Genomic DNA, 12,436 nt, shown 5'->3' with positions numbered 1-12,436 from the left:
CTTTTAAAAATGACATAATTGGATAATTTATATACAATTTAGGAGCTGTCTTGCATTATTGTTTAATAGCATAAGTGGGTAATTTATACGAAGATTAGGGGTACTTTGGATTTTTTTATAATGGCAGATGTGGGTAATTTAGATGCATATTTAGGGGGTTACTTTAGTCTATTTTTATAATGACAGAGGTGGGTTATTTATAGAAAAATAACAGATCCAATGACTATTATGATTAGAGTAGTCAGATGGATGGCCAGATGTTTCTGATTTTTGCGAGAATTTCTAGGACTTCTCTATTTTTTTAGAGTGTCCACCTAAGATCCTAGGTGGCTTCACGTGGAGACTTCAAATGAGCCTCTAATTAATAATAGTAAGATAAGATGATTTGAGGAGGGATCGACACACGTCACACGTGGATGCAGTGGGAAGACCGTTTGTACCTGAATAGACACATATTTTTTAAGGGGTAACAGGGGAGAGTATCCCCACGAATATATTGCTGGAGCCTCTTGCAGGCTCATTAAAATTAACAGGAGGGTTCAGTAGCGATTACAAGGGAGAGAAAAACAGCAACAATTTTCTAAGAGTTTACATACTGGAACAGAAGTATTACACCAGACCTCAGCGCCAACAATTTTCTAAGGGTTTACAATATTGGAACCGAAGATACTACACCAGACTAAGAGCAACTCTAATAGATTGATTTTTCTCTTTTCCCTTTCCATTTTTTAGTCATAAAGGGGATTTAGGGGGAAAAATTTAGCTCCAACAAATTGATTTTCTCTTTTCCCCGTTCCCCTTTATTTCCCTCCCCTCTCTTCTTTTTAAAGGGAAATTCCACCTTCTCCCTTTTCTTTTATTTTCCCTTTCTATTTATTTTTTTCTAGCCACAAGATTCACATGCATGAGAAAATTCTGGGCACTCATAAATTAAAGGAGAAAGTAAAAAATCAATGTGCTTTGCTCTAAGCGATGTTCTTGTCTTGTGGAAGTCTTGAGCTAGTCGACAGCTCCAAAGACGAGCTTCTTTCTTGCAACACAGCAGCAGGCGTAGGAGGGATTGTTCATTATTCTCCAGACAACATCGTGCCTGTGGATCGGGTGCGGGTGCGGTGTTCGCTCTCTGGCGACCGGTTGACATGGGCCCGTTTGGTTTGCAGCGTGCTAGTGAATAGTAACAGTTTGACCGCTATTTACAGTGTCAAACAAAGTCAGTTTACAAAACCAACTTCAGAACCCTCGCGCTAGAGACCCTGAAGAATCTAATGAGGCCTTTGACTGCGCGATTAGAGGATGGCTACTGTAGCATCACTGTAGCAAATCATCGATTAATTACCATCATTAGATTCGTCGCGAAAAGTTACACTCATCCCTGAAAAGGTTTTGTAAATAGACTTCATTTGGTCTTTCATGCAGAGACTAGAAGAGGCGCGCCTAACCAAACAAGGCCATGGTGCACCGGTAGCTGTGGTGGCCGCTGCCTCGGCAGCGCCGGCAGCGGATCGGGTCCCGGCAGTCGCGCACCTAATGGTCGGCGGCGAGGCACCGAAAGCAGCCGTTGGGAGATGAGAGCGGGGGAAGGCGGCGCTGGGGTTGGTGTTGTTGGGCGGCGGATGGGGTGAGCAATGCGGAGAGGTAGGATTTCGGCGCGGGGCGTTCGGGTGCAGTTGTAACATCCGGATACTCCGACCATTGGCCCGGATACTCCGGGCGTGGATTTTCTATTTCCTAATTTAGTCATCTGGGTCCCACAAATATAATAAATACTCTATTTTTTCTCTCACCCTCTCCAGCACTCTCTCCCTCTATCACGCCACTCCCTCTCCCTCTCACTCCCTCACCATGGCCTCCCTCTCCCTCACAAGCTCTCCCTCTCCCCAAATCCCAAACTCCAAATCCCCCACCCTGAATCGATCCCAAGACCAAGGAGACTTCGAATCCGCGTGGAGGGCCATCTTCCCCACGTATTCCTTTCTGGGGTGCCCTCGGTTTCAAGTTCTTCGCGCACGAAAAGCTCATCCTAGGTATTCAAACTTGTGCCGCCCTGATTTATCTTTTTAGGAGGTTCTAGGTGGTTTCCTTTGGTCAATCATCTCTATATGCATCCTTGAACTAAGATTCAAGAGGGTTTCAAATTTGGTGTGTTGGTTTTGCCAAAATCAAGATTTCAGTTTTTAGGGCGAAAATGCTGTCGGGTCCGGAGACTCCGGGTATAAGCCCGGATACTCCGGGTTTGGGACACTCCGGGCGAAACTCTGGATATATGCCCGGAAACTCCGGACTTAGGAGTCCGGATACTCCGGGTATTCGTCCGGATACTCCAGATTTTTGGGGAATGTTTTGGGCCAGGGAGTGCAATTTGTGTGTAAATTATTAGTAGTTGCATCTAGTCATTGGCTATTTTAAGGTTGCAACCCATGCATGCATTCTCATATCATTTGCATACGTGTAGACGCCGCCGCCGAGGGAGCCGTGTACGAGGTGATCGCCGAGCCACAGGAGCAGCAGGGGCAAGTTTAGCAGGAAGAGCGGCGTGAGCACCCGGCCCAAGGCCCAGCTGAGCCCAGTGTCGAGCAGCAGTCCGAAGGCAAGCCCTAGTGCACATCCTACTATTTCAAATTTTGACACCTATATATGTCTCTAATAATTGTGCATTAGGTTTAGGAATTGTTTGAAACCTTAGTTGCATGATCCCTAGGTTTTTCCTGTGCCTTATACTAGTATGAATAGGTCGTTAGCACTGCTATGCTTAATAGGGCTCGATAGAAGTCGAGTGATAATTCTGTCACTCGCGAGATATATGATGTCTTTATATTATAGTATATGAATTATTATATTTAAGATGGAAGGTATGGGATGGGAGACCGGATGGGGGAAGGTGTAGCCCCATCTGTGTCGAATAAGGACCGTTCCATTGTCGGCTGTGCTGATCGGGGATTGAATTGTACTAGCCGCATGCCGGGAGTAGGAGGTAGTCGAAACCGGTAAGCCGAGTACTGCTTTGCTTCGAAAGTACAGGAAGCCGCACCCAACTCCTAGGGCGAGTCGAGTAGTCGCGGAGAATTGGGGGATGCATATGTTTACTTTTGGTGGTCTCACGTTGAGCTCGGCTGACCATATGTCGTTGGGCTGGTTCCTGTAGTTCGAGGCGGGGAGGGGAAAGGTTGGTGCGTGGGGTCCGACGGGGCTTTTGCGTGCCGTGTTGGCTAGGTCCACCTTGCAAGGTTAAATCGGATCGATTCGCCGTGTCTCGCGGTTATGAGAGCCTTGATCTCTTGGTCACATCGTAGAAAGGAAATGGAATATAATGAGATGAGATGCAATGAGGGCTGCTGTTATTTAATTAATGTATTGCTGACTTTGATTGTTATAGAATTGCAAAATCCTAGATTATTAGTGGATTTATCGATATAAATGGGAGATAAAATTTGGAAAGAAGGACTCACTTCTAGTGCTTTTCTGCAAAACCAACTACTAGCCAGAAAACCTTGCATGTCTAGATATGTGGGCTAAGTTATACCCACTGGTCGGGTAAGTCTTGCTGAGTATTAGTTGCTCAGGGTTTGTTGCCGCCATATTTTATTTCAGGGCACCCAGACGTTGACTTCTGCCCCTGCTGCGTCAAATTCATCCGTCGAGATGCAGAGGGGTGGAAAGTGGCGGATAGAGACCCTTAGATTAGGAATTTGGCAGGTTGCACACCTTAGGGCTAAGTGTGCAGCCCTCTGTTTTGTTGAACCGGTCAGACCGGTCCGTGGACCGGTCTGACTGGTTGCTCTGTGTAGGGGGGCGGCCGACCGGTTTGACCGGTTGGTCAAACCAGTCTGACCGGTTGGGTGAGGACATAACTAGAAGTAGGGTAGTTGTAGGATCTTTCCTTTTGGAACCTTAACTTCATCACATGTAAAGGTTGTAAACTATGTAAATTATGTATGTATCTTGAACTCGGCTTGGTTTGTAAAAAAATTTATGTATTATCTTATGTCCTGCGGTTTTTATTTTCAAGTATCGTGTCGTGCTTATACCATCTGCGCCCGCCTTCGCGTGGGACTACCGGTGTTGTTTCGATCGGGCCGTGGGTTGAGAAAGGATCGCCAAATTAAGCCGTTAAGCTAATGCGCCCGATGTGTTCAAATGACGGCAATTACGCTTAATTAGAGTTTTAATTTGGCGGTTCTGTCACAGCAGTGAATTCAGATGGGACACGGCCTCGGGCTTGAGGAGGCGGGGTCGGGTGTGCACCAGCTTCAGGACGGCACGTGTTAGCTTCCTCGAGTGGGAGCAAGTCGGAGCGTTGGGGGGCAGTAGCGGAGGTGCCTGGCTTCCCAGCAGCAGGGGCGTGGGTGGCAGCCAGCTTGGGGAAGTGAATGTCCGCCTTCCCTCTAGCCCAACGCTGCTGCACAATAACTGTGCGCAGGGGTCCACACCGTGCAGTAACTCGGTGTTTGGTCGGCTCGGCTTGGGGAGCATTCATGGCATCGTCAACCTCCTGCGGCAACTGAAGCACGGCGCCCATGGCGAGTTCACTGGAGGAGTGAAGCAGGAAAAGAAGACCTTTGAACTGCAGACCGCCACGAGCGAGGACGACGTTTGCCACATTGGAGTTAGCGAGCCTAGCGCGAAACACCAGCGGGCAGACCTCCGTTGCTAAGATCCTAGCCGGGGACGCAGCTAGCATGAAACTGAGCAGGTTCGAGACGTACGAAGCGTTGAAACGAGCTGAGCGGTAGGGCGGGGTTAACCAGATGTATGCAGGCTGGGAACGGGGTGATGGGGAGATGGCACCTGGGATCGCAGTGCTGTAGTAGTCAGAGAGGAGAAGGTGCTCGAACTGCTCTCCAGGCCTGGGTCTGAGCTCCTGAGTTGTGGAGCCCGAGGTAGCCTGCGAGCTCGCCGGCGATCTCGAAAGCAGCTCCGGTAGGTTGCAGGGGCGTAGAGGTAGAGCGCTGGTGGTTTTGGCGGTTGCGTGGTGGGCTGTGGCGTCGGCCGACGGAGTCCGGACGGCGGTGGCGGTGGCGGGGGCGGCGAGGTCGGGGTCGCCCATGTCGCCAGGAGCGAGACGAGCCATCGGGTGGTAAAAGGTGGCCGTCGAACAGACGTAGAGATGGGGCTGAAACATCTCTTTTATTGCAAAGACATGGCAAAGTGGTTTCTTTGTGCAGAAACCGGAGATGTGTGAGAATTGACTAGCAAGAAAACATACAAGTTCCAATGGCATTAGTGCTCTCTTAAAATTGAAGTAATAATTGATAGGAGCTCTTCTGTAAAGTAAGGGCATGTTTGGGACCGTGGTCTGCAGAAGCGGGTTGCGTATAAGCGGAACAAAACTCTCCCCTCGCTTCTCGCATTTTCGCCGTTCCCAGTTCATTTGCTAGCTTATCACGTTGAGCGTGGCTGTCGAACCCGTGGCTACCGCAGACCGTTTGGTGGGATTTTTTTTCTTTTCTCTGAAACACGTCGCAGACGCTGTCCCAAACAGGGCCTAAGAAAGTCTATGTAGTCCATAGTCTTCCAAAACAACAGCTGCAACTTCAGAAGGTTTCCCAACTAGCTTGTCAGCTTTCTTGTTGTCCCAGTTTTCCCATCTTGGATGGGAAATGGCTTTACTAAGGTCTGCCCTCCAAAGGTACTTATGATTTCATCAGCTCACATAGCTATACTATAAGAAACAATATAAAAAAGAAAAATCAGTCCTAGTGATTCTAGATTTGTGCGTCAGCTCCCACAGCATTTAAGGAAGCGTGTCATAAGGTCTTACGGTTTAAGCTGATGATATCGTCCCCCTTTGGACAAGTTCTTACGGTTTAAGCTATAACGATATCGTCCCCCTTTGGACATGCTAAATAGGGCAACCAAGACAATTATTAGTTGGCAGACAAGTGAATTTAGTACACTACATATAAATCTCAAACAAACATCGACTAAGGTCTTGTTTGGATCCGAGTACTAATGGGTGAAAGTGCTAAACTTTAACACCAACTCTTCCAAATGGGAGTGCTAATGAGATGGGCTAAACTTTATCTAAGATTTAAAAACTTTAGCATGTGCATGAGTGCTAACTTTAGCGCCTCCAAATAAACTACAAGTGTTTTAGAATTTTTAGTTACCTGTGTTCGAGAGGGGGCTTTCCAAATCAAGAATGGCATGGGAAATAAACTGACAAATGGGCTTGGGTGCTGCCAATCTGCCATGCCAAGCACATTGCAGCAAGAGAGAAATTATTTGGGAGGCACAGCATGAGAAATAATCAAACGATTGTGGACTGCCATCCAAAGGAATTGCTTCTACCAGAACTCATACGGTGCACACTCCTCCCCTCCGTCCGTGCACAGAAGTCGGACCGAGGCTTTTCTAATTCGCGAGCGCGCGCCACAATAGCTTCTGGCAATTGATCCGACAAACTTGTTATCTTTTCCGCATTCTAAAATAAACTTGTTATCTTTTCTTTTTTTCCAGCTTTTGCATCATTTTCTATTTCTACCTATTTTAGTCTATTGTCGGCTCCCTCCGCAGTCCGCACACTCGCACTGTGCAGTGGGCAGCGCCACATGATAACTCCCCAAGGCACTCTCCATCTAGGTGCACTCCGTGATACCCATTCTATTTTATCATTCTATAAAAAAAGTTTACATATGCAAAAATATAAGGCCAAACCATGAAAACATAAATGACATACTAAGTATATGTAAAGATAAATCATTCAAAACAGCTACAAAATAAAAAATTATATACATTGAAACTTACTCCTAGTAACATTATTTATATAAGAACTACAAAAATATAGATTTATGTGTAAGAAATATGTTCATAAGTTATGCATGACAACAAAGAAATACTTGCATGGATTTATGTTCATAATTCATGAAAAGAAGGCAAAATAAGTACATAAATTGTATGCACACATTTTATAACAACAAAAATTATGTTCCTAAGTTGCGCATAAATAATTACAGAAAGTCACGAAAAGTAAAAATATTGTCTCAAAAACAAAAAATGCAATGAAAGAAAGGAGAAAAAAGGCATGCCAGTGATCCGGAATCCACCGGAACATACACACTATTACCGGGTCATCGCACCAGGTTGCTGGTCACCGCACGCGTCGGTCCTGTAGGGTGGACACTTGCACACACTTGTCAGATGGCGGTGACGGCTGCCAGCTCTTATTTTCACTAGTGGATTGCGCGCGCAACGCGCGCGTATAATTCCTTCGTAATATTAGTGGTAATTATTATGGTAGTAGTAGATGTTTTGAAGTGCAGAGAAATTAAAAATAGTATGTAAATTTTACAATATGTGATAGGGAAATGGATAAAGGAGATGCAGAGCTAAAGTTTTATAAATTTCTATTTTTTCCAGGTGTAACCTAATAAGATCGTAACGGGTCAGTTTGTGCAAAACTGCCCAGATAGCATATGTAGCCTAAGTATTAAAGAGGACTTACACTCAAGTAGAAAATGTAATCCAAATGTTGAGTATAGAAATATGACACTTTATGCAGTTTGGGGAGCGCAAGAAGTATTTGAAATCGTCAAAGAGATAAATTATTGCCATCATTTTTGTCAGACCCGGGGCAGTCCCAAGCCAAATATGACCTCTGTTTTTGCTTTAGAAAGCGCAGTAACTGTATGAATAAATTTGGTAGAGCTATAATTGTCATAAGATAGGCAAAACAACTAAATGGTCCATACAGAGAGGATTACAATAGTTCGATGACAATTTATCTTAAACAGCCAGTTCAGTCATATTTAGTTAAGCTAGCAAAATGCTAAACATTTACAAAGGACACCAAGACAGATCTACATGCACATGCAGCTCAGGTGTAAAGGTTGTCTGCATGGAATTTTAATTCAACACAAACCTGCTGAATTATCACATGGAGAAGGTGCAAACACACAACAAAATTTGGTGGACAAATTCCAGATACCAATTAACAATACTAACTAAAATTACTCGCATTCATTAAATAAAAGAGGAATAATGTCAAGGTATTATAGGGACAATAAAGGAACTGAATTGCTAGCTCCTGTTGTTCACAATCAACTTCATGTGTAAGGACATACAGTGTTGCCTATTCCAAATTTGAGAAGAAAAACAACCCAAAAAGAATGACAGCAGGTTCTCATTAAGCTTAACACCGCAATGAGGGCATCAGAAGGCAGCAGTTGTAACATAAAAAAAAATAGGGGGCTCAAAATTAGATATCAGCATCAATGTTTCCATTCAGCTGTTCTCGGTCAGTCTGCAGATGGAGTTGAACAAGACAAAATTAGATAAATATTTTAATTTTTTATACACTAATTGGTTAGCAATTGAGTCTGGCTTAATTACATTGTTTGATATACAATAGTACAATATGAGCATCAATTAAAAGGAGACCCATATAGTGTATTGCGTACCTATAGTGTAGCAGTCCTCATCTGGATTAGCATTGTAGCTGTCATCACTTGTTTGTTCTTGTTTGTACCAAACGACTCCTCAAGTTCCTTTTCAGCTGAAAGCATGAGTTCATTACCGAAATTGCTGAGCAGGATAAGCTTTGGTTGTAAATGGTTAGAAATGAAGCTCTTTTGTTAAGAAATATTGACTGGTAGTAGATTTATAAGAAATTTCATTGTATCCTAATCAAATTTACATGCAACAGAGAACCAATATGTATCTATAGCACGGTATAGAACTAAATAGATATGAATGAGATGAAAAATTAAAGGTTGAGGCAGCATTCATGCACTTTCTAGTATACCATCCAATTACAACTGTGTGTTACTAATAGAAGTGCCACTTACAGAGTAGCTTTGGATAGTGCAATTTTTAAGAGCAAGGAAAGGCCTAACAGTCCAGGTAGCTATGTGGTTTCTGGTACCCAATGTGGACAAAATTAAGTAAATTTTAGGATGATTTGCTGACAGGGAAGGCACATATATATCATCCTCTGTATGCTCAATAATTGATATAAAGAGCACATAAAAAAGCATGTAACAGTATCTGTTTTTTTTATTGGACAAACCTGGCTGTTGGCCTGCGGTGGTAGTAGCTACAGACGTAGCTTGTTGAGCTAACGGTCTGCTAATCATCCGAGCACATGAAGAAGCTACTAAAGAAAACATGAGCACGATGGGACCTTGTAGCTAGCCTAAAATGGATGCAAATAGTAACTGAGGACTGCACAACTGAGCAAATAATTTTACTGGGCAACTTCAGTACAAAAATGGTAGCAGGAAGAAACAACCATTCATTGTACTGTCAAATGTCAAGCTATTCAGATATACCAGCCACTTAGGTTCACGCGGACAGCATTCAACAAAGAAACGTGAATCAGTAGCAGAAGCATGTGTCCCCACAAATATAAGTATAGATTTGCAAAACGAAAAATAAAGATTAGGCATGTTTCCTGGATAGCCTCGAGCTAGCTTTGCTGATGAAATACAGGTTTGAAAAATGACAGCAGTGCCTAAACATCTCACTCCCAGCATGATGGTCTGATTTTTTTTATATAAAAGCTGCTATATTAATTTAGGCTGTTGTGACCAGCTTTGTGATGCAGGTTCATATTCTACTGATGAGTAACATGGGTGCTTGAAAGGAATAAACAGTCATGTGACCAGATTCAGTGAGGGGGTGGAAAATAAGCAGGCAAATGTAGTTATTTCTTGTATCAGTTGCTTGTCTCTTAAATAATTATTCAATAAGCAAATTACTTATATATAGTGGCAGTTGTGGGACAAGGCAGGGTATGCTACATGTTGGGTTTCCATGGATAAGGAGAAAGTACCAGGAAAGAAAGTAGCATGATGTGCAGTCACATGTTTTTTTTGCATAGATATTGTAATAACTGGAGCAACAGTACTCATTATTTCTTTGTACTAATACCTGATTGTTCTTCTGCTGTAGCAAATGATGGACTGTTAGATCCAGCAGGTCCTGGGAAGCTGATGAAATCAGAACTGATTGAGGCTGCTGTGATGGCATTGTTTGCCTGTAAGGAAGATGCATGGCTGTGGCTCTGCCGTCTGCCGCATGCCCTGCAAGGGATCACGGAGGCCTGATGTCAAGTGTTTTATATTTCCTCATTTCTTCTCCCAGTAAAAGCTTCGTAAACTTGCTGAACCTATGGGTCTTATGAGATACCAGTTGGCGAGCCCGAGCGCAGCAATAAGGTAGTTTCACATAAAGCATACTGCTGCAACCAAATTGAAAGAAAATGTGTTCTGATTCTACCAAGAAAAGAAGGAAAGCATGGGTTGGAACTCAACGAAAATAATTTTGGGAAGAACAGATCTCGATGCACAAGGGGAAGTAGAAAAGATGAATTGGAAAGTTCAATCCGAGGGCAAGTGACTCGATTTGGGCTGGGGCGAGTTCGATCTGATTTGGGCTGAGAGCAGCAGCACCACCACGTCTCCGTGTGAAGCTGCAGGCTTCCTCCGACATGCCGTGCTCTGATCTCTCTCCCCCACCGCTTTTGGTTCACCCCATACAGCCAGTAGCAATTATGGCCGCTCGTTTCAGTATGCCTGTGTATAATAGAAGCAAGCAGACATTAATAAAAATTGGGAGACTACCCAAATAAAATCAGAACTAAGAACACCAAGAAGAGAACCAAAGAAACTATAGCTGTCGCCCCTTCTTGTATCTCATGGTGCCACCACTGAATCGCGGGTGCGAAGCCACCAGGAAGGAGCTGGCCAGCCCCTGCACGCCAAGAGCACCCCGGCGCAAGTGCAAGGCGGCGAAGGATGCAGCAGTACACCAGGATAGCAGATGAGTAGATTAAGAGCAGAGCTGCGCCTTTGTTGAAAATGAGAAGAAAGGAACAGATGCGAAAGAGGGATGGAGGAAGACGAAAATATATCACATACTGGTTGGTCCGAGTGAATAGCCGGAAGCCGCCGCCGCCAGGACCTGGCCGTCATCGCAGCTGCTCGGAGGCTGCATGGCGGCGCGAGGCCGAGGAAGAGCAAGGGCGGATGGAGGCTGTACGGCGGCGTGAGGCCGATGAGAGCAGGGGGCGGACGGAGACTGCACGGCGCCACGAGACCTAGGAGAGCAGAAGCGGAGGAGGGCGCGGTGGGAGGAGGGCACGGCCGGAAGAGGGCCGGAGTCGACGTGCGGCATGGCCGCCGGGGCGATTCTTGGGAGGCAGGTGCCGAGGAGGGAGGCGGCCGGCGGGGTCGATGCCAAGACGCGCCGAGTTGCGCCATCAAGATCCGCCAAGCTCCAGGCCTGGAGTTCGAGCGCGGCTGACGAGATCCGCCGAGGTCGAGGCCGGAGAGCTCGAACGCCGCCACCAAGATCCGCCGAGCTCCAGGCCGCAGAGCTCGAGCGCCGCCGCCGAGATTCGTCGAGTTCCTCAGCGGCGGCGAGCAGGAAGGAGGAAGGAGGGTCGGATCGGCGCCGAGGAGAAGGGGCCGCCGCTGGAGGAGGGGCCGGGGAGGAGGTGCTGCCGGCCTGGGGTGAGGTAGCGGGCAATGGTTGGTTGGTCCGTCGAGGGAAGAAGGCAGTGGAGGGCTCTAGAGACAAGATATTATTTTTCGAGGCGGACCTCTCCATCAGTCAGTGTCCCAGAAAGAAAGGAGACCAAAGCGCGTCACAGGCGTTGCAGTGGTGTGAAACGAAGAAATGCGTTGCAATGGTGTGAAACAAAAAAAACATGAAGTTGGTCCTGACATAAATCAGAACAACAGTATGAAAGGTATGAAAGGGAGACTCAGTTGCAGGTGCTTTGAGCGCCGTAGATGCTAGATCGAGCGGCAGATTGAATTCGAGACGACGTGGACACGCGGAGAGGCCACGGAGCGGGGGGATGATACATAGAAAATTGGGCTTGGTCTACTCCAACGTCTCAATTGAATCTACTATGTGTTCAGTCAGGAAAATAAGGTTCCTAAACGCCATAGGAAATAAAGGAGTGAAGACGGTAAGATGGAGTTGTGATTTCAAATGGCTCCTTCATCTCCTTTCAACTGGTGCAGTATATATACATACTTGCTCCACAGTGAGCATACACATGCTATTTTTCTTTCTAGCAAACAAAGTGTGAGAATGTCATGCCAAAGTTGAATCGGGCCTCTTGTGCGTGACTGACATGGCAAGGTGGTTTCGTTGTGCAGAAACTGGAGAGGCGAGCGAGAACTGACTGGCAAGAAACATAGGCATTACTGCTCACTTAAAATTTGGAGCAATAATTGAGAGGAGCTCTTCTGTTTGTGAGCTCGTCTGCAGCTTCATAATGTGTCGTCCCAGTTAGCTTTTTTTTTTTTTGAAAAGCTGTCCCAGTTAGCTTGTGAGCTTTCTTTTGCTGTCTTACATTTCCCCCATCTTTGACAAGAAATGGCTTTACCAACTTAGTTACAGCGAAATCTGCCAAGTAGTACAACCAAGACAATTAAATGGGCTCAGACAAGTGAATTTAGTACACTCTATACTAAAAAAGACATCG

At 45.5% G+C, this 12,436-nt stretch overlaps 1 protein-coding gene across 45 annotated transcripts; it reads right to left on the bottom strand.

Moving 5' to 3' along the window:
- Positions 1 to 7,927: 7,927 nt before the first annotated feature.
- On the bottom strand, positions 7,928 to 11,638 carry LOC120664103. 45 transcript variants are annotated; one of them, XR_005670763.1, is made up of 7 exons: positions 10,857 to 11,553; positions 10,598 to 10,779; positions 10,126 to 10,511; positions 9,868 to 10,019; positions 9,005 to 9,130; positions 8,397 to 8,491; positions 7,928 to 8,239 (listed from the first exon to the last, which is right to left on the bottom strand). XR_005670763.1 is itself a non-coding variant. In XM_039943108.1 (4 exons), exons 1-3 carry the CDS (start codon positions 11,545 to 11,547, stop codon positions 8,441 to 8,443), a joined length of 894 nt encoding a protein of 297 aa, XP_039799042.1. In that variant the 5' UTR covers positions 11,548 to 11,605; the 3' UTR covers positions 7,928 to 8,239; positions 8,397 to 8,440. The 45 variants fall into 45 exon arrangements, 5 of the variants coding, with proteins under 5 accessions (XP_039799042.1, XP_039799044.1, XP_039799046.1 ...); XR_005670767.1 differs by having other exon boundaries at positions 9,005 to 9,088; positions 10,598 to 10,689; positions 10,857 to 11,550; XR_005670766.1 differs by having other exon boundaries at positions 9,005 to 9,091; positions 10,598 to 10,689; positions 10,857 to 11,549.
- Between the last annotated feature and the right edge of the window lie 798 nt (positions 11,639 to 12,436).

Source organism: Panicum virgatum, chromosome 3N (genome assembly GCF_016808335.1).
Source record: "Panicum virgatum strain AP13 chromosome 3N, P.virgatum_v5, whole genome shotgun sequence".
Taxonomy (NCBI): Eukaryota; Viridiplantae; Streptophyta; class Magnoliopsida; order Poales; family Poaceae; genus Panicum; species Panicum virgatum.
The sequence above is the reverse complement of the archived record's forward strand: the minus strand, read 5'-3'. Positions and strand labels throughout refer to the sequence as shown.

Coding starts and splice junctions, on each gene's coding strand:
- LOC120664103 (XM_039943107.1), bottom strand. CDS start 11,547: ATGGAGAGGTCCGCCTCGAAAAATAATATCTTGTCTCTAGAGCCCTCC. Junction 10,020..10,856: donor CTATTCACTCGGACCAACCA/GTATGTGATATA, acceptor GATCCCTTGCAG/GGCATGCGGCAGACGGCAGA.